Source organism: Plutella xylostella, chromosome 2, assembly GCF_932276165.1.
Source record: "Plutella xylostella chromosome 2, ilPluXylo3.1, whole genome shotgun sequence".
Taxonomy (NCBI): domain Eukaryota; kingdom Metazoa; phylum Arthropoda; class Insecta; order Lepidoptera; family Plutellidae; genus Plutella; species Plutella xylostella.
In genome coordinates, this window is record NC_063982.1 from 3,722,942 (window position 1) to 3,743,211 (window position 20,270).

Genomic DNA, 20,270 nt, shown 5'->3' on the forward strand with positions numbered 1-20,270 from the left:
TCCAGCAGTGGATGATTATTGGCTGATGATGATGAGAGTAACCCTGCTGAGTCAGACCTCCAGGGGTCACTGTCGCTTAAAAATAAGTTTTGGAGCGCTTTGCTGCGCTAACCATGACTCTATATTGTTTGTATTATACGTACCGCTTGCATACAGCTCTTGTGTTTGTTATTTTTTTGGCTACGTAGAGTAACCTCATGCATGTTTAGCAGCACTGAACTTTTACGTTGCTAAAATGTGCCTATATCAAGTAAGCATGTTATTCATTCTTAACAGAATTAGTGCCAATTTCGCATTAATGGGTTAGAGCATTGCCAGGGATTATTGGTTGACTTTTGACACATTTGAATTTCATATGGTGATAACGTGTAATTGATGAACCAATCCTTGGTTACGATCTAACCCACTATAGTGAAATTAGAGCAGGTATCATTGTGCCTAAAATTAAATACCTAAGTATCGGTGGCCGCTGATGCCGAAATATCTAGTCAACGAAAACAATTCGAAACACAAAGTACAGTTTCCACACAACCTAGTCTAGATTTTGACAACAAAAAGTATTTCAGTTTAGAAAAGTGTTTATTCCCACGTGTTTTAGAAAGGATAGTGTCATTAACGTGGATTCACTGCCAAATTAGCGATTGCAGGTGAACGTACGGCTAACAAAGCCGAAAAGAAGATACGTATGCGTGGTATTATTGTGGATACGACCAGCTGCCGTAATTACCACGACTCTATAAAGCTGCGTACAGACCGGCCCAATGAACGCCCAACGATGGATATTTATTTATCATACATAATACAGGGGCGATTGCAGCAACGAAGGTCAACGATACCCGTTCGTTTGGCCGGTCTGTACGCAGCTTAAGTATACAAATCTTCCTGACGTATGTTTTGTGGATCTGATAGATTTTTGACAGATAAGCGATCGATCGATCGTACGTAGGGTCATGTCGTCCAAATATCAGTCTACCTATCGGCATCGAACGTATCGCACCAAAAGGATTTTCGGATACACGTATGGAAAAACGGCGTCGGCAATTAAACGCATAAACGTATGGGGAAACGTCTCGTTGGCAATGCCGATGAATCTATCATATTATATCTATCTGTGATAGCGTAGCTGAACCGATTTTTTTTCGAATCATAAATACCTACCTCAAGTTTTCTAAGCCATATTTTATCAAAATCAGCTTAGCCGTTCCAACGTTATGCGACTTTTAGTTTTGAATGTCCGGGGATTTTAAGGTTGGTTATTACTTGTCAAAATTATATTATTTAGTATATCCATACTAAGCTATCTTGCAACACTAAAGACGCAGTAATAGTTATAATTGCGGGTAGCACCAGTGGTTTATCGGTCGATCAGTAGACAGACGAGTCTGCAGATTTATTTATTAATTTAATAATCCGCTATCAACATAGGGATGGGATTTTGTCGATAAATTCAATTAACTGCCAGTTTCTATAACTATATCTATCTATAACGATTTTGATAGATTGTTACTTTTGATTATGTCAAAATCGTATGAAAGTAACTACCAGTTATGGATAGATAGAGATATAGAAACTGGCAGTAAATGTTCATCAAATCTTAAGGGTCTACTAAATCGATCGACCTATCAAAATTTTTAGGCTCTTTAGGTATAAAATTTGGAAGGTTCATGTATCCGACACAAGCAAAAGCTTGCTTGTGTTGGCGTCTACCAATCCGCTCTAGGCCAGCGTGGTGGACTAAGCCCTATATATAACCCTTCCTTCATTGGAAGCAGACCCGTGCCACAGCAGTGGGGACGTGATGGGTTGTGATGATGATGTATCCGACATATAGATAGATAGATAAATAGATAGGTAGAATACGCATTATTTGCACATCAACAAAGAATCATAGGAATAAGAAATTGCAACTTTATTAGGGTACAAAAGGCAGTCTTATCACTAAAAGCGATCTCTGCCAGACAACCTTTATATGTACATATTTATATGTATCTCTGTTACACATAATTTTTTGTTCATGAAGTTTTTGGTAATTTCTCGAACGCACGTCGTATCCCAGAATCCACCCTAGAGCGAATTTTATTAGGCAACAAATCGTAAAGCCGTTTTTTTTTAAAATTGGGAAATGCCCCTATTTCCTTTAAGGTGTTCCTCTTTACTTTAAATAAGAGAATGTACATCACTCAAAGCCATACACATACACAGTGACCCGTAAACATGACCTTAAGAACAATACACATATCCAAAACTTACCAACATATCCACACATTTACACTTAACCCCTATAACTTCCGTAATAGAGCTCAAATTGCCTTGTTAATGAGACAAGAAAAATTATGAACATAAAGTTGTAATTTAATCCTTACAAGATATGTATCAAAATTTCAATTTTCGCAGCAAATCGTTATTGTTTTAAACCGTTGGTACAATAAAGAGCAAAAAGGTTTACACTGTGGTTGATGACCTTTTTGCGGTTCTGGCTGGTTTTCCAAAGAAATTTTATAAATGGATGTATTTAAAGTCTGTTTTTTAATTTCAGATACTATTCTATTCTATTCTCTGTGAGGGTGTATAGTCGTTTGCAATAGAATCCAACAATCATGTAAACAAACCAAATTGTCACGATTACTCCGTAATCACATACATTTGACGATCAATTATGAACATAGTCTGATTTCAACGAACGCACCATTGTTTTCACATTATCTTCAACACGATTTAACTTGTATTTATAAGTCAAATTTGTTAAAACATTTACAACGTAAAAATTTCGAAGTATTTGACCTGCTGTCATTTTAGTTTTTTACTCATCGAACTCTATAAGTAATTGAAAAGTTAGTGTTGTTCGTAATCTGAAGTTATGTTTTAATTTTAATTTAATAAATGATTTTAATTTAATATTATTTGAATACAATAAAAAATATTTTCAAGAGCTTAATATAAGTAACCAAAACGAAAAAAGGAAGAGGAAGAAATGGAAAAGCTCGACGGCATTTTAGACACGGCAAGCGATGACACAGTGGTTCCATTTATAATTACGGTCACCGGCGACACTTCTGATGATGATGTGTGGTGATGATGAAGAAGACGAAGATTTAAATTTGTTTTAATAAACACTTTTTTTATATATTATTATAATCTAGTTTTATTTTATAGTCTATGGCTTATATATTTAATCTAATTAGAACACTATGACATCACTATGGGCATAAACAATACGCTGTCAATGTCAGTCCGCCATATTTGTTTACATGATTGTTGGATTCTATTGCAAACGATTAGAAGTACCTGCACCTGGCTCTCTCGAGTGGAACCTTTGTGCATATCCCCAAAGTCTAAACTGCCTTCCTAAGTTTGGACCATTTCCCACCACGCTGGTCCAATGCGGGTTGGTGGGTTCACATATCTAGATTGATGTGCTAAATCTAGATATCAGGTTTCCTTACGATGTTTTCCTTCACTGTAAGAGCGATGGTATACATTGTACATAAATTCAAAGAACTCATTGGTACATGTCAGCGCCGGGATTCGAACCCGCATCTCTTGCTTGAGAAGCGGGCACTCACCCGACTGAGCTACCACCGCTCTTTTTTCAGATACTGAATTGACATACTCTGAACGGTTCATCAACAGTCGACTGACCCGTCAATAGAACGACATGTCACTTTAGTATAAGATTAAAAAACATATAAGTACGTGTGAAAAATTTATCACAATACCGACCTTTCTGCAACATGCAACATTTTTCGGGGCGAAGCTATTTTACTTATTCTACAATTAAGCTATACAGAGAGGCCGCTACATGGGTTCCTTATCGATAAACTCGTTTAGGTAAAATAAAACCCAAAGTAACTTACACAATACTTACCTAAGTCTTTAATTTATTCACAAACACAACTCTATCTTATTTCTTTTCTTCTCCTTTTCTCTTGTTGATTGAGTTCTGTGGGTCGTATATGTCGAACCAGTCGTCTCCCTTCGTGGACGCGACTTTAGCCAACACACTCAATAGAAGATCTTTTACTGACTCTACAATTAAACTATACAGAGGCCGCTACATGGGTTCCTTATCGATATCGTGGGCGGGGTGAGGAGGACCGACGACCGAGGAGAGGCGGCGTATAGCTAAGTATAGTGCGTAGCGTAGTTACAATGTGTCCCTATAGACTCGTATAATGCGCTTTCCACAAATCACAGTGCCGTATTTACGGCGAAATGCGATATAGTTACGTTTATCTTCATCGATAAAATACCCGAAAAGGTCAAATAAAACGAAAAGTAACTTACATAAAACTTATTTATTAACAAACACCACTCTATCTTATTTCTTATTCTTCTTTTCTTCTCTCTTTCTCTTGTTGATCGGGTTGCGCGGGTCGTAGATATCGAACCAGTCGTCTCCCTTCGTGGACGCGTCTTTAGCCAACACTGGCTGGCGGTCTTCGAAGCGCAGCTTGTGACCGAGCCTGAGAAGATAATTTTATGTTACTAACTTAGATTAACAATATAAGAAGATGGAGTGTCAGTGCAAAAGAAACGTCTCGACAAATAACACCCCACTACGACCACTGAGCTCTTTTGAATTAGTTCTGTAAGAGGATTTATATTTATGACCACATGATTATATTGTGACCTTATTCATTGGTACAATGGTTGTCTGGAATGATGTTTTTCCTTCACTGTAAGAGCTTTGGTATACATAAAACTGAAATTCCAAAGAACTTACTAATGACATGTCAGCGCCGGGATTAGAATTCGCATCTCTGGCGTGAAAAACGGACGCTTATCCTAGGTGTTATTACTTATAGGTACATACCAATCATCGCCGTTGACATCATCATCATCATCAGCAGCAGGGGTGGCTTCTTTAGAGCCGTCATCTTCAGTCTGAGTCTTCTCCTTGATAGCTGATAGTTTATTCTTGAATTTTGCCAACAGCTCCAGAGTGAAGCTTTCTCTGTAACAAACGATATAATGTGGATTTTTCGTTGTATGAAACTTACGCCTTGTTCGTAACTACATAGGTACTACTATTTTACTACATAGGTACTACATAGAATATATTATCATAGATAGTATCATTATGGAATCGGTCGAAGGCCTATAAAGCTTGGAACCGCTAAAAGATTATGGGCGTGCTCAATATAAACACAGTGTTATCTCATATAAGTGGTCGGTTCTTCCACAGATGTCACCTACCAGTCCATTTCCAATGTAATTTCTGACCCTTTAGCATGAATTTTCATCGTGAACGTTACGTGTAATTACTCGATGAATTTTGTAGGGAAATTTTAGTTCTAGCTACCGACTGCCAGGGGCGCTGTTCATATTTTCATACAAAATTACTCGATGAATTCTACTACACGTTTACGATGAAAATTCATGCTAAGGGGTCAGCTTGCTCACTTGATTAGCTCATCAACTGTCAGTTGAAGTCTGATTTTTATCTCAGATACTAAATTGACTAAATTGATTCTGAACGGTTCACCAACAGTCGATGGTACCGCGATTAAGTGACGTATCGTTCTATTGATGTACTATTCATGGGACAATCGACTGTTGATGAACCGTTTCAGAATCTGAGATGAGAAAGACTAGTGAAGTGTCGTGAAGTTATAAGGCTTTTAGAGCGGCGGTGGCGTAATGGATAAGGCGTCGTCCTCTCAATCGAGAGGCCGTGGGTTCAAATCCTGGCCTGTACCAATGAATTCTTTCAATTAAGCAGTTTAAGTACTATAATACCACGTGCTCTTACGGTGATGGAAAATATCGTGAGGAAACCTGCACATCTAGATTCTAGTACTTATCCCAAAACGGCGATATGGTTCGCAACCTATCACGTGAGTACAAATGTGCTGCGAAAAGTGTTTGACTCGCTTGTGAGCCACCTCTGACTACCCCTTCGGGGATTACAGTCGTGAGTGCATATATATTATGTTATTATGTTTTTGAAAATCCAGATTTTTCCGTCAAAGTTTATTTGTCTTCAAGACGAATAAACTTTTACGAGATCAAGGCAGTTTGCTTTGTGAGAAGAGGCTTGAAATAACACACTTTTATAATCGTTAATATAATAATTTAATCATTGGAAGAGTATTTACTGGTAAATGCAGAATCATAGTAATTAGTTAAACAATGAATTAACTTAATAATTTGTTATAAATACTGCTGGAATATTTGTCTTTTTCTAATCGCAAAACTATTTAAATTTGACTACATTTATCTTTTCGACATTCTATACCTATTTAATTATATTTGTTATAGTGCTGTTAAGTTTTACTTGTAAGAATTGTGAATATGTGATTAAAATATAAATTATAACAACTTGGAAGAGTTTTAACCATGGGAGGATTCACAATACATGAATAATTAATACAGTCATAGCCTACAGAGCTAATAAATATTATTTATAAATTATAGAAAATCTAAAATAAATTAGGTACCATATTTCAAATCATAATCAGCCATGTCTATTTATCTACCCCCTTATTCATAGAAAAGTTATTCATAGTAAAGAACAAATTGTTCCTTGACAAAGAGGGACAAAACAGTTAATTAGCTAAAACGTTCTGTAACTTTTCTATGAATAAGAGGGCTAGTAGGTATGTAGGCTGTAGTCAGTTGATGGCACAATTGATTAAATGCAAATACTTTTGTACTTTCTAACAAAATATTAAATTAATATTATAGTTTATAAATTAGTTATAATCATGAGTCCTATGACGTTTAATTGCAAGATTCTAATAACCTGGCAAATATAGTTGGTTTTCCCTTGTAAACGAACAACTGACAAATAAAAAGTGTGGATGCGACAGCTGTCATAGGGCTCAGGCTATATTTAACAAAGTATAGGGTGATAAATTGATCATTCTACATATTTCATTAACTTGCATAAAACCAGCCCTTTTGCCAGTCAGTCTTGGGATCATAAGGCTTCATTTATAACAGCCTCATCCCACGGCCCATAAATATTCTCTTTATACCTTTGCCACCTCACAAACATCACCGGGCAATACACACACAGAACTAACAACAACAAAACGAAATAACACAACAGTGTTGTCGAAATAACATATAACGACGTTAAAGTTAAAAATAACGATATAAAAAATAACACTATAAACACTTTGGTATTAATTAACACTTTGAACAACTGTGGGCTTAACACGAAGAATATAACAGATACAGTTAATAGTATAAATGCATCGAATGGTGTAGACAATCTTGATACTAGGCATATTGAGGCAAATAATGCTGCATTTATTGATAACGCATTTGATACTATGGCCGCTGGGACTCCATAGTCAAAGAAAATCAAATGTATGAGCAACATTATAACTGCCCAAGCGAATATTGTATCTGTACTTACAGTGTCTGTAAGTGTATGTAGGATTGGAGATAAAATATACCCTATTACTAAGTAAATAAGAACAGTCTTAAAGTGCTTCAGTATGCTATCACAGCCGTTAACAAATATATACAAAATATAGCTAATAAACGTGGTAAAAATGGAAGTATATATAACAGTTTCAGTGGGAATCCAGAAGTTGTACATATAGACGAAAATAACAGCGTAAAGGATACATAAACATACCCTGAGGGCAACGCGAAATGAGCCTACTACGGCTTGGGTTAATGTCACTTTTTCGACGTAGAGGTTTTTGCGTAGGTCTTCTAAGAATTTTGAATGCGTATAGTTGTCGGGGTACTCTCGGTTTTCGTACAAATTCTTAACCCACGGCTTTTTTCTCGTTGGTTTTCGTGCAATTTTCGTTCTTCGGCTTCTGAAAATATGGTTTCTTCTATTAGGTTCACACTTTTCACTTGTGCACTGACACTGGGTAACGCGTTGAATAAAAAACAATGGCGTCTTGTAGTTTATGTAAACGTTCTATTGGCGGGACAATCGACTGTTGATACCGTTCAGACTCTGTCAATTAAGTGAGATTAAAAAAACCGGCCAAGTGCGAGTCGGGCTCGCGCACAAAGGGTTCCGTAGCAGCAAAATTACAGTTAAATCAACCTATCTCAAAAACTATAAGAGATACTTTGATCAAACCAAAAATCGTTGAAAGAGTTAATTAGCATGCATCACCTCTATTTTTTTTAGAATTTTATACCCCGTAGTTATAAAAATAGAGGGGGGGGGGACATACTTTTTACGACTTTGAGAGCTGATATCTCAAAAACCGTTCACTTTAAGAAAAATGTTTTTTAGAAAACTTTATATCATTTTAAAAGACCTTTCCATTGATACCCCACACGGGTATGTACATCGAAAAAAAAAAATTCATCCCTCAGTTACATGTATGGGGGGCCCCACCCCCAATTCTTTTTTTTACTATTTAGTGTCATATTTTTGTAGCGGTTCATACAACACATATTCCCATCAAATTTCATCACTGTAGTACTTATAGTTTCCGAGTAAATCGGCTGTGACAGACGGACAGACGGACAGACGGACATGACGAAACTATAAGGGTTCCGTTTTTGCCATTTTGGCTACGGAACCCTAAAAAGGACTTTCATTTCATTTTTTTGCTCATATAATTTTGAGTGCCATTTCTGATAATGTGAATATTTGTAATATTTTTTTTTAAGTTTTTTTATTAGATTGTTTATAATAAATGAATAGGCGTAAAAGAGATAGCCGTAAATTAAGCGCGTTCGTCTAAATCCGAAGGACCAAAAATATAATTTAAAAAATTGATTTAATTCACAACATTATTCATTAATAATATTTTACGGTTATTTGATTTGAACCTATTCTATCGGTCTGCAATATTGAACAGCGCATCAGATTATTACGAACTAAAAAGGTAAATATTATGATCAAATATTAAAATAAATGTTTAAAAAAATTTGAGTCATTTGGTGTCCTGACTTTGAAACTTTTTTATTGCTCGCAAGTGTATTATAAAACTATTCTTACCTGGCAGCTCCTTTTTTCGGTATTTTCTCCTTCAACTTCTTGTATTTCTCTTGTTCGTCCACAAACTGTTTGTACATTTCATTATTGTCTATGGACTTGCTAGAAGACTCCTCTTGTTCTATTTCTTTTGTCTCCTTCTCTTCTTTAGAAGACTTCATTTCTTTTTTCAACATTTTTATTTCGTTCTTTATTCTGTCTCTGAAAATTGAAAATGTGTTTGCCATACAGGATGTTGCAAAATGGGTATACTAAGCCGAAACCTGCATGTGCAGCATTGGTATATCTAAGCCCGAAACTGAAATCAGAATTTCAAAATTCGCGTTTTTTTAATTATTTTCCATAGAAACTATGTTGGTTACGTGACTTTTTACTATGGAGAATTACTTTTAATTTCGCTCACACCTCTATGTCAAAGAATATCTTTTGAGCTGGGATTTGTGAAAGATAATTAATACATTTATATTAAAAAAGGGCCCATAAACGATTTCATCATTATCATGTGTAAAGTTCTACATAAACATCACTATAATTTTAGAAAGCATTGGTGGACTGTTTTTAACGATGCAATCAGTAGCAAACACGTTTCTGTACGAAATGTAATCTAATATTCTATTTGTTTGATCGGTTTAGGAGGTACGTATCCGTAGATAATAGATACACACAATAATACATATTAAACTTAGGACACCCTTCTTTTTCCGTCTTATAACGACCAAGCTACTTACGTCTCTTTCCTTCTCGCGTCGTCCCGTTCTTTCCCTAAGTAATACTCTTCTTCTTCGCTATCGCTGTCCTTGTCACTGTCGTTCTTTTGTTTCTTCCTGCTATCGGTGTCTGGACTACCTATAACAATAATTATAAAGCCTTTATTTCAAATAACATACCTTATATATATTAAGTGTAAACACTATCATTAATAACAAGTATTTTATTTAATTTCATTAGATTGCAAGAAGAAAGACATTGGTATAAAAAAACAAATACTCAAAAATCTAACTACTTTATTATTACAATCCACTACAAGGGAGGACCAAGACAGTTTAATGGTGCTCCTTGAGCGAGGCCTATGTCCTGTGGGGGCTGTGGGGTTACGATCACCGAATATTAGCAAATTAATCTGACAGACGATCGCTTAATTTGTCGGTGGTTCGTGGTACGGCAGCTGTAGTGTATAACTGATCAATGAAAATGAAAGTTATTTAATTTATAAATTATTTTTGGAAGGTTATAAAAATATGTGAGCTTGTAACTTGAGAGCGATGGTAGCTCAGTTGGGTAAGCGCCATCTTCTCACGCAAGAGATGCGGGTTCGAATTCCGGCGCTGACATGTACCAATGAGTTCTTTTAACTTAAGTACAATGTATACCATCGCTCTTACGGTGAAGGAAAACACCGTGAGGAAACCTGCATATCTAGATATGTGAACCCACCAACCCGCAGTGGACCAGCGTGGTGGGAAATGGTCCAAGCTTAGGAAGGCAGTTTAGACCTTGGGATATGCACAAAGGTTCCAATCGAGAGAGCCAGGTGCAGGCATTACACCCCTACAGAGAATAGAATAGAACTTGCCTTCTCTCTTCTTCTTGAGTTTATCCCGTATGCTGTTCACAGCTGTTTTAGTTTCTTCTTTTTTCTTGAGCGATTCTTGCGTTGATTTCTCCGTGACTGTTTGGTCTTCGTCTTGTTCTAATTCTGTTTTGAAAAGATGTCAAATTGTTAGTAAAACTATACAGGGTGTTGCAAAAGAGGTATTGTAAGCGGAAAGGGGGTGAGTCAGGGGTTGGAACGGTAGCCATTTTCATGATAACCGACGCCTAAAGTCACAAATCTTCTAACCGAACTAATAAGAGCTGACTTGGAAAATGAGGTGTTATTTGTCGAGACGTTTTTTTTGTTGTTGTTTATCAAAAAAATACTACAACGAAAACAAAACACTTAGGTACCAGCGGCAGTAAGCTCGGTGAGAATAAAGTCCTCTTGCACATCGTGCATGGCTGACTAAGCAGGATGCGCCCGACGTATATATAAAATACAATACGTCACGTCACTCAGAGAGGCTCCTTTCTAACACTCCGAGTTTACGCTGATCTACATATCTCTTTTGCTGACTGTAAACATCAACTAAATAACTCACCAGCGGCAGTAAGCTTGCTCAGTTTGGGGTCCTCCAGCACGTCATGAGTAGACTTGGGCTTGCCTCGGTAGCCGGTCGCCTCGCCCTCCTCCTCCTCAGCCCTTCAGCTACCGTAGCACCACCGACACATTAGCAATTAACAATCCACAAGCAGGTCTCACGTCTGTCAGATCAAGTTACGTCAGATTTGACAGGCGAACGACGCTGCTTAAGGATTTTTAATTGCTAATATGTCAGTGGTGGTTACCCCAGTATTACCCAGTCACAATCCTACACTCTCTAGGGTCTCTCGCTACGGGTTCAGTTGCTCCTGTAATTCTGCCCCTCTTTTTCCGTCGGTAAAAAAACATACTTACAGCTTGCTTGCATGGCTGACTAACCAGGATCGCCCGACGTATATAAAGTACAACACAATCGGAGAGGCTCCTTTCTCACACTTCCAGTTTGCGCTGGGGTGACCTACATATCTCTTTTGCTGATTGTTCACACCAATTTAAGCAATAATTACAATGAAACTAAATAACTCACCAGCGGCAGTAAGCTTGCTCAACTTAGGGTCCTCCAGCACATCATGAATGGACTTGGGCTTCCCTCGGTAGCCGGTCGCCTCGCCCTCCTCCTCAGCCTTCCAGCTACCGTACCACCACCGACACATTACCAATTAACAAGCAGCGTCTGGCAAACATCTGTCAGATACAAGTTACGTGAGATTTTACGAGCGACGCGACGCTACCCAAGTATTGTTTATTGTTAATGTTCGGTGGTGGTAACCATACTGGTCCTAGTCTTATTCAGTCTCCATCCTACACTCTCTAGGGTATTTCGCCATAGGTTCAGTTCATGCAAATTAAGTAGTCTCCATAGTTAATTCTGCTGTAATTCTAGCCCTCTTTTTTCCGTCGGTGATTAAAAATCACACTCACCAGCGGCAGTAAGCTTGCTCAACTTAGGGTCTTCTAACACATCATGCGTGGACTTGGGCTTGCCTCGGTAGCCGGTCGCCTCGCCTTCCTCCTCCTCAGCTTCTGCGCCGAATGAGAGCAGGCCGAAGTTTCTAGAAGGGAGATATGGAATGAGTCCTGGTCGCGTAATTGATAAGGTCAAAAGCCATGTCCAAAGAATTATTTTGAAATGAAGAATCGTACAATTTATACCACATACTCTTACGGTGAAGGAAAACATCGTGAGGAAACCTGCACATCTAGATTTGAGATGTGTTCCCAGTGCACTGTCCTAATAAAAAAAACGCAACCTAACACGTGAGTACAAAAGTACAGCGAAAAGCGGGTGACTTGAGTGCTCATTTCAAAAAAGGGATATTCGGCTGGTTACATATTTATCAATAAGTGAGTATGAGTAGCAAAAAAGGGTTTTACTGTCCCTTCGAAGATTAGGTACAGTTGTGAGCATAATTATTATCAAGCATGCATATTTATTAGGCTTTGTGTACTTACTTGATCCCTTTTCGCTCCTTCTTCTTTTTCGCAGCTGACTCGTCTTTCGACGTGTCTTTGACCTTTATCCGCGGCTACAAAATAAGATTATGTTATAATGATTGTTTTACCTAAATCTTATTGATTTTTTACAGTTGATAAAATATACTACCCGTCTGTAGTCAGCTGTCCATTGGATACGCCCTAATGTAGTATTGAAATAGTGATTCTTAGCGTGTGTTCATTAAGACAACGCAATCACTACACTCCAGTTTCTTTTAGTAATGAAAGCCAAACCCACTTACTTCTAGATTCTTCTGATAGCTAACTCATAATCATGATCATCATCACCTGTATATCAGTGAAGGGGTTGATGAGCACGTCAGCGGCGGTGATCTTGTGCGGGTGCTCCGGACAGTCGTCGGGCCCTATCAGCCCTTCTGACAGCTTCAAGACATTGTATATCGTCTCGCCTGCGGATGTAAAATGTGCTGTTATAAATTTGCGAGAAAAACTTTAAAAAGTGCATACCTAAACTCTGTGCCAACTAAAATGGCGGCTCTTTTTTCTTTAGTCATTGGATAAATTGGAACAAGCAAGTCCCTTTGACAACTGAAGTGCTTGTTGGTTGGTTGGTTGTAATGACGTTTCTTTCGTTATTGGTTGGTTTGCTGCCACTAAACAACACTGCCACTGCCTGACGTAGGCCTCTCCCAAAACACACCACTGGATGCGATCTAACCTTACCACATCCAATCATTACCAGCCACCTTTAGCAATACTTTTAGTTTGGAATGAATAATTATAGTCTCCACACATACCGGTGACTTTCCCAAAGATAGTGTGTTTGTTCTGCAGCTCCGGAGTCGCAGCGAGGGTGAAGAAGAACTGCGACCCGTTGTCATCCTTCCCAGCATTGGCCATGGCCACCAGCCCGCGCCGGCTGAAGCGCAGACGCGAGTGGAACTCATCCTGAAAGGGATAATTCGTGAGCAATGTCAGATGTCTGGATGGCGTAGCGGTGTGAGTATGTGACTGTGTTGGCAGGGGTCCTAAGATTGATTGTGTGCCTACAAAGCTAATTATGAACAACCATAATAACAGCTTATGGTAATAAGACACAGATTGCATGTTGGCCAAATAAAAAATGTTCATGAAGCTTGTGATATCCTACATGTCAGCTAAAGAAATATAGCAATAACCCTTCAATCTATTCACCAGATTATCATAATGGCAAAGATTTCAAAACCAGTCCTTGGCAGAGGTAACTACAATACTTATTGCACCCAGCTATTATTAATATAATATAATAAATAATATAATATAAAACTTTATTTGACACTGACAGCAATCATACTTAATTATACATTATAATATTTAGCCGCCAAAAAGGTGTCCCCCTTTACCCAGCTATTGCAGCGCCCTTGGCTATAGCTAAGGACACTGCGCTGGTGTTTCAGTGGAGGAGTTAATAACTAACTTACTTTGAATGGTTCCCCGTAAATGGACTCGCCACCAGTGCCGTCTCCGTTGGGATCCCCGCCTTGCACTATGAAGCCAGGGACCACTCGGTGAAATATTGTGCCTGAAAAATAATTACATTGAATGAAACTATGTACTAGACATAAATATTATTAGGTGATTTTGAAAGAGGAAGAAAACATGCTCCTTTAATTTAATGAACAGGAATATTTTCTAAAGGTTTTTTTTTTCTTAACGCTTATCTACCATCAGCTTGTGAAGCCATTATCAGATGTGATGACTTCATGTCATTTTCTAAAGGTAATTAAGTTTTTGGTTAGTGTGGCTCTATATTTTTGTAAGTAGAGTAGTTATATAACTAGATGGTGTAGTGGTTAGTAACCCTGACTGCTATGCCGAAGTTTCCAGGTTCCCAGGCTGTATGTAGCTCAATGCTATGTGATATGATTCAGTTAACTTTGGGTAGTGCAGAGAAAGTGATAGGTAGTGTCATAGGCTGAGAGTAAAGCCCAGCTTAAACTACTACTTAATTTTGAGTTGAAACCGGTTTCAAACTAGTTGTGACTTGTGTTGTCTCTCAAAAGTATCTATGGCATAAACTCAAATGAAACTTATTGTGTATTTGAACAGTCTCATAATAATTTGTATTAGAGGGTACTTTAATAATAAATCAGTTTGGCTTCAACTTACAATATTGTTGTATCTTTTAATGGCGACTTCGGTAAATTAATTGTTTTTGTGAAGATAATGGCGTCAAATGTATCTAATATTGTGTTTCCCGGTCAGTTTAACCCAAAGACTGATAAGTGGTGTGAATACAAGGAGCGGCTACTGTGTGCACTCGACGCCGCGGGGGTGTCCGCGGCGCCGGCGGATGAACAAAAAGCGCGATCATTGTTCCTATCTCAGTGCGGCAAAGATACTTATTCACTAATAGTGTCACTCCTAGTGCCGAAAAGACCGACCAGTGTTGGGTTTTATGACATTCTCTTGGTGTTAGATAAATTTTATGAACCTGAGGTGAATGAAATACTTGAAGCCGGGAAATTTCACAAACGCCTACAAATACAAGGGGAGAGCGTGCAGGACTTTGTATCGGCCATAAGCCTCATGGCAGCTAAGTGCAACTTTGTAGATTTGAAACGACAGTTACGGGATCGACTAGTGTTGGGCGTGCGGGACGATCGCCTGCGTCGCGACCTGTTGAAGACTACGGACCTCACGTACGAGAGGGCTGTGCAGCTCTGTCTCAACTACCAGGCGGCGTTCCATGACCTGTACCCCGACACTAGCGAGATGAAGCAAACTCCGTCCAGTGTCAGTGAACCTATGGACATTGGTAGAATAAAATCGATTGAATGTCGACATTGTGCACAGAATCATAAGGCTGGAGAGCGGTGTCCTTTCATGAAAGCTAAGTGCTTTTACTGTAAGAAACTTGGGCACATTGCCTCCGCCTGCATGAAGAAATCGGGAAAGGTGCATCAAGTGGGAGGTGACGACCAAGAAGTGGTGGCTTCAGAAGATATGATGGGTGTCTACGTCTGCTCGGATAATACTTATCGTGCACCGATAACAGCAGAGCTGACCATCGACGGCGCCAAGCTGAGCATGGAGGTGGACACGGGCGCCTCGAGGAGCATCATCCCTGAAGAAACCTACCGCAAGCTGTGGCAGGTGGCGCCACCTCTGCAGTCTACCAATGTAAAACTAGTGACATGGACTCGTGAACCTTTGAAAGTGTTGGGTGTGACGCACGTGCGCGTAGTGCTAGGCAACAAGGAGGCCCAGTGTGAACTGTTAGTAGTGTCGGGTAAAGGGCCGAGCTTGTTAGGTAGGAACTGGTTTCAAGCGTTGTGTTTGGATGTTGCGGGACTGTGTTGGACTGATGATAAAATTTCAAGACTGATGAGTGAGTTCCCGGATTTATTTAATGAGACACTTGGTGAATATAAAGGTCCTGAAATCTCATTACACGTTCGTCCTGATGCAAAACCAAGGTTCTTGAAAGCACGGCCGGTTCCATTTCCCTTAAAGAAACAAGTCGAAGAGGAGTTGAATCGGATGGTGGAGAGCGGTGTCCTGACCCCGGTGCGATACTCCAAGTGGGCGACCCCACTGCGGCTCGTCAAGAAAGATGACGGCGCGTTACGTATCTGCGGCGATTATCGGTCAACCGTCAATTCTGCCATTGATGTTGATACGTATCCACTCACAGCCGCCGTCGAAGCCTTCGTGAACCTCAGTGGAGGAAGAGTCTTCAGCAAGCTCGACTTGAAGCATGCGTACCTACAGATGAAGGTGGATGAGGACACAGCAATGCTCTTAACACTGAATACGCCTCTCGGGCTGATGCGGATGAACCGCCTGGCCTTCGGTGTGAATGCGGCTCCCGGGATCTTCCAGCGCGTGATGTCGTCGGCGCTGGCGGGCATGGCGGGCGTGGCGTGCCTGCTGGACGACGTGGCGCTGACGGGCCGCACCGCGCAGGAGCACGACCAGAGACTACGAGCAGTCCTACAGAAACTGACAGACATGGGTTTTCGACTGAATCTGAAGAAGTGTGTATTTGCTTCTAACAGCATTAACTTCTTGGGTCATACGATAGATGCTGAAGGTCTGCACCCGTCACCTGAAAAAGTGCGTGAAATTAAAGATAAACCGGCACCTACAAACAAAGCCACGTTGCGGGCTTTTCTGGGGCTGTATAACTTCTATGAGAAATTTCTGCCTGATAAAGCAACATTACTGGAGCCACTGTATCGCCTCCTCGAATTAAAGAGACCTTGGGTCTGGGGCGATGTGGAACAGAAAGCTTTTGAGGATGCGAAAAGCTTACTGTCATCTGATATGACTCTAGTCGGCTATGACCTGAATAAAGAGCTACTGCTCATTTGTGATTCATCTGAATATGGCCTTGGGGCCGTGATAGCTCACGTTATGGAAGATGGGTCTGAGAGACCAGTAATGATGGCGTCCCGAACCTTGCAACCGCATGAACGCAGATATGGGCAAATCGATAAGGAAGCGTTAGCCATCATGTATGGGTTGGAAAAGTTCCGTGAGTTTTTGATTGGACGCAAATTCTGTATTATAACAGATCATAAGCCGCTAGTTGGACTTTTCAATCCTGATAAACCGATTCCTGACTTTATTTCACCACGTATGCTGAGGTGGTCATTGAAACTTGGATGTTTTGACTATGTCATAAAGTTTAGACCAGGCAAATTGATTGGGCAAGCTGATGCCCTCAGTAGGTGGACCGCAGTAAATTGTTCTGGTAACAAGGAGAATGCCCTGGGCGAAGTGCTGTTACTGGCGGAGCAGCCTGAAGGATGGAACCTGGATGTAACTAGGATTGCAACTGAAACAAAAAAGGATCGCGTGTTACGAAAAGTGTTGTTTCACGTTCTACACGGCTGGCCACGTGCGAATACGGATCCAGAGATGCAGCCATATTGGACGCGCAGAGAGGCTCTTTCACACGATAAAGACTGTTTATTGTGGAGCAACAGAGTCATTATACCCCAGTCACTTCAAAAAGAAGTGTTAAAATTATTGCATGAGCCGCACGCCGGCATAGTCCAAACAAAAGCATATGCTAGAGGATACGTATGGTGGGCCGGTATGGATCAACAGATTGAGAGAGTGGTGGCTGAATGTGAAGCCTGCCAAGCCGTGAGAAATAACCCTCCGAGAGATCCCCAAGCCTGGATTGTTCCTGAAAAGCCATGGAGCCGAGTTCATGTTGACTTTGCCGGTCCGTTCCAAGGAAAAACATTCATTGTTCTGATAGACAGCTACAGCAAATGGTTCGAGGCTGAAATAATCCAATCTATGAGCAGTGGAACGGTTATAACTGTTATGCGAAAAATATTTGCCTCACAAGGACTGCCGGATGTCCTGGTATCCGATAACGGTAGGGCTTTCAGTTCCGTGGAGTTCAACATGTTCTTAAAGAAAAATGGGATCAGGCACTTGTATTCCCCGCCCTACCACCCGGCGACCAACGGGCAAATTGAGAGGGCTATTCAGACATTTAAGAATAAGCTCAAGAAAATGAGCGAATCTGATTTACCATGGAGCGAGAAGATGCCTAAAGCGCTTTATGCGTTGAGGACGGTGCCGAACAGCTGCACCAACAAAAGCCCGGCGGAGATGCTGAACGGACGCAAGTACAGGACGGCGGTGTCGGCGCTGCACCCCGCCGCCGCGCCCAGCGCCGCCGCGCGCCAGGCGGAGGCCGCGGCGCACAGCGCGCCCGCGCGCAGCTTCGCGCCCGCCCAGCCGGTGCTCGTGCGCATGTACCAGGCACCAGACAAGTGGCAGAGAGCCACGGTCGAGCAGGTGGAGGGACCGAGCTCCTACATGGACGGAGGACGGAAGATGGGGAGTTGCACCGGCGACACGCTGACCAGATGTTAGCTCGAGCTGTGCCTACTCCAAGAGTGGAGACTCCACCAGCACAGATGCACAGACCAGCTGTCTCCATGCCATCTTCACCTTCAACCTCTGATGAACCTATAGTGATACCTCCACCGGATATGTGGCCTGATATTATTGGCATACCTAATTCTTGTTGACTTTAACTTTTGTTGATTCTTGTGTTTAGTTTAATTACTGTTGATTAATGTTTAACTTTATGGTTTAGTGTTGACTAACCATCTGTCATTATATTGTCTGTTGATTGTGTGATAATCTGTTCTTGTTCTGTATTACTCTAATTTCAATCCTGTTCATTATGAGAGGAAGGTATATTGTGTATTTGAACAGTCTCATAATAATTTGTATTAGAGGGTACTTTAATAATAAATCAGTTTGGCTTCAACTTACAATATTGTTGTATCTTTTAAAACTCAAAATTAACTAGTAGTTGCAGTTTCGTTGCGTTTGCGTTTCACAATGTGTGCTGGGCCTTAAAGTTACCTATTTAAAACACCACACTTACCATTGTAATACCCTTCCATGCACAGTTGTATGAAGTTGCGACATGCCTTCGGAGCCTCCTTAGTCCACAGCTCAATATCTATTTCTCCAGCAGATGTTTTTAGAAGAACCTGATAGAAAAATAATTATATTCAATCTTTTATTTTCAATTATTTTTTATATATGGCTTAGCTGCAATATAATGAGAAAATAAATACTAGTGTAGGTAAATGTTTTGTACATGGGTAACATGTAAGGATTCAATAATAACCTTTTTCAAAACACCTAACCTCAAAGAGTAAGGAAACTAAAGTGCACTAAACAGAAAGAATAAGCTATAAATGCGTCCTTAATGCAATGTTATTATGTTATTTTAACTAGCCTATTTTATCATTAAACAGACTTACCTTTCCTAAAGCAGGAGGTTCTTGGATGTAGATGTTACTCATTTTTGTTCGTCACTATAACTCGAATGAACCACTAAACCTATTGCTAATGTGTTCCTTGTATGTTTTTAAGTAGAACCTTAATTTTTTGCGTCAAATTATCACTTAATCAAACGGAAATTAAACATAATTCGTGAAAAAATACAAATAAATTCATTGTTGACGAATCGACTTTCAAGCGTCATGTCAAATGTCAATCAAATCCAACTGTCACTGTCAGGTGTCATGTCAGGCAAAGCTGTCAAAAGTGACAGTCAGTGCTGCCAACAAGTGCCACAAGTTTCCCAAATTTCAACACTGACTTCTGTAAAATGAAGCCGGGTTTTTCCGGGGTTCGCGTTGGTTGGTGCTCACGTGTTCCTCAATTTTCGCGTTTTTTGGACCCCTTTCTGGGTCAATTTAACCGGTTAACTCTTGTTTTTTGTCGTAATTGTGGTGCTGGTAAGTGTTTAGTGTTGTGTTCGTCCATAAATCCCTTCTCTTTAAAAGTGTCGGTTCCATTCTAAATAATGGAGCATCATTCGGATCCTCCGATCCGGCTCCCGCCGGATCCCCCTGATGGCGAAATGCTTACACCCGATCAACCCCCGCTATCCCCCCCGATGTTCACGAAACCGTCCCAGGAGACGCGAAAGCGTCCCAGGGATGATCAACTACCGCAAACGCAAGGTAAGCGCGTTATTGTTAGTCCAGATCTGGCATCCGCTAGCATCCAGACTATCTATACCCACCCAAGCCTCGACGCCGCCAAGGTGTACGACGAAACAGACGCAGGTCCATTTCTTGTTAATGTTAGTCAGGAGATCCCATCAGGAAATCCTGCTTCTGGTGCCCCCCTTAGGGCTATCAAGTTTGGTCAATTTTTATATCAAAACAAAGTAGCTGACATAACACGAGATGGTGTAAAAATGACTGGTAG

General features: G+C 40.3%; 1 protein-coding gene across 2 annotated transcripts; it reads right to left on the reverse strand.

Annotated features, from left to right (window-relative positions):
- Nucleotides 1–4,276: 4,276 nt before the first annotated feature.
- LOC105381321 (spliceosome-associated protein CWC27 homolog) lies at nucleotides 4,277–19,554 on the reverse strand. 2 transcript variants are annotated; one of them, XM_048633368.1, is made up of 12 exons: nucleotides 19,313–19,550; nucleotides 18,928–19,036; nucleotides 13,982–14,082; nucleotides 13,319–13,469; nucleotides 12,849–12,970; nucleotides 12,519–12,592; nucleotides 11,988–12,118; nucleotides 10,500–10,622; nucleotides 9,655–9,772; nucleotides 8,930–9,127; nucleotides 4,814–4,954; nucleotides 4,277–4,463 (listed from the first exon to the last, which is right to left on the reverse strand). In XM_048633368.1, the coding sequence occupies exons 1-12, from the start codon at nucleotides 19,352–19,354 to the stop codon at nucleotides 4,319–4,321; spliced, it is 1,455 nt and encodes a 484-aa protein (XP_048489325.1). In that variant the 5' UTR covers nucleotides 19,355–19,550; the 3' UTR covers nucleotides 4,277–4,318. The 2 variants fall into 2 exon arrangements, with proteins under 2 accessions (XP_048489325.1, XP_048489322.1); XM_048633365.1 differs by lacking the exons at nucleotides 4,277–4,463; nucleotides 4,814–4,954 and adding an exon at nucleotides 6,153–7,781 and having other exon boundaries at nucleotides 19,313–19,554.
- Nucleotides 19,555–20,270: the final 716 nt, after the last annotated feature.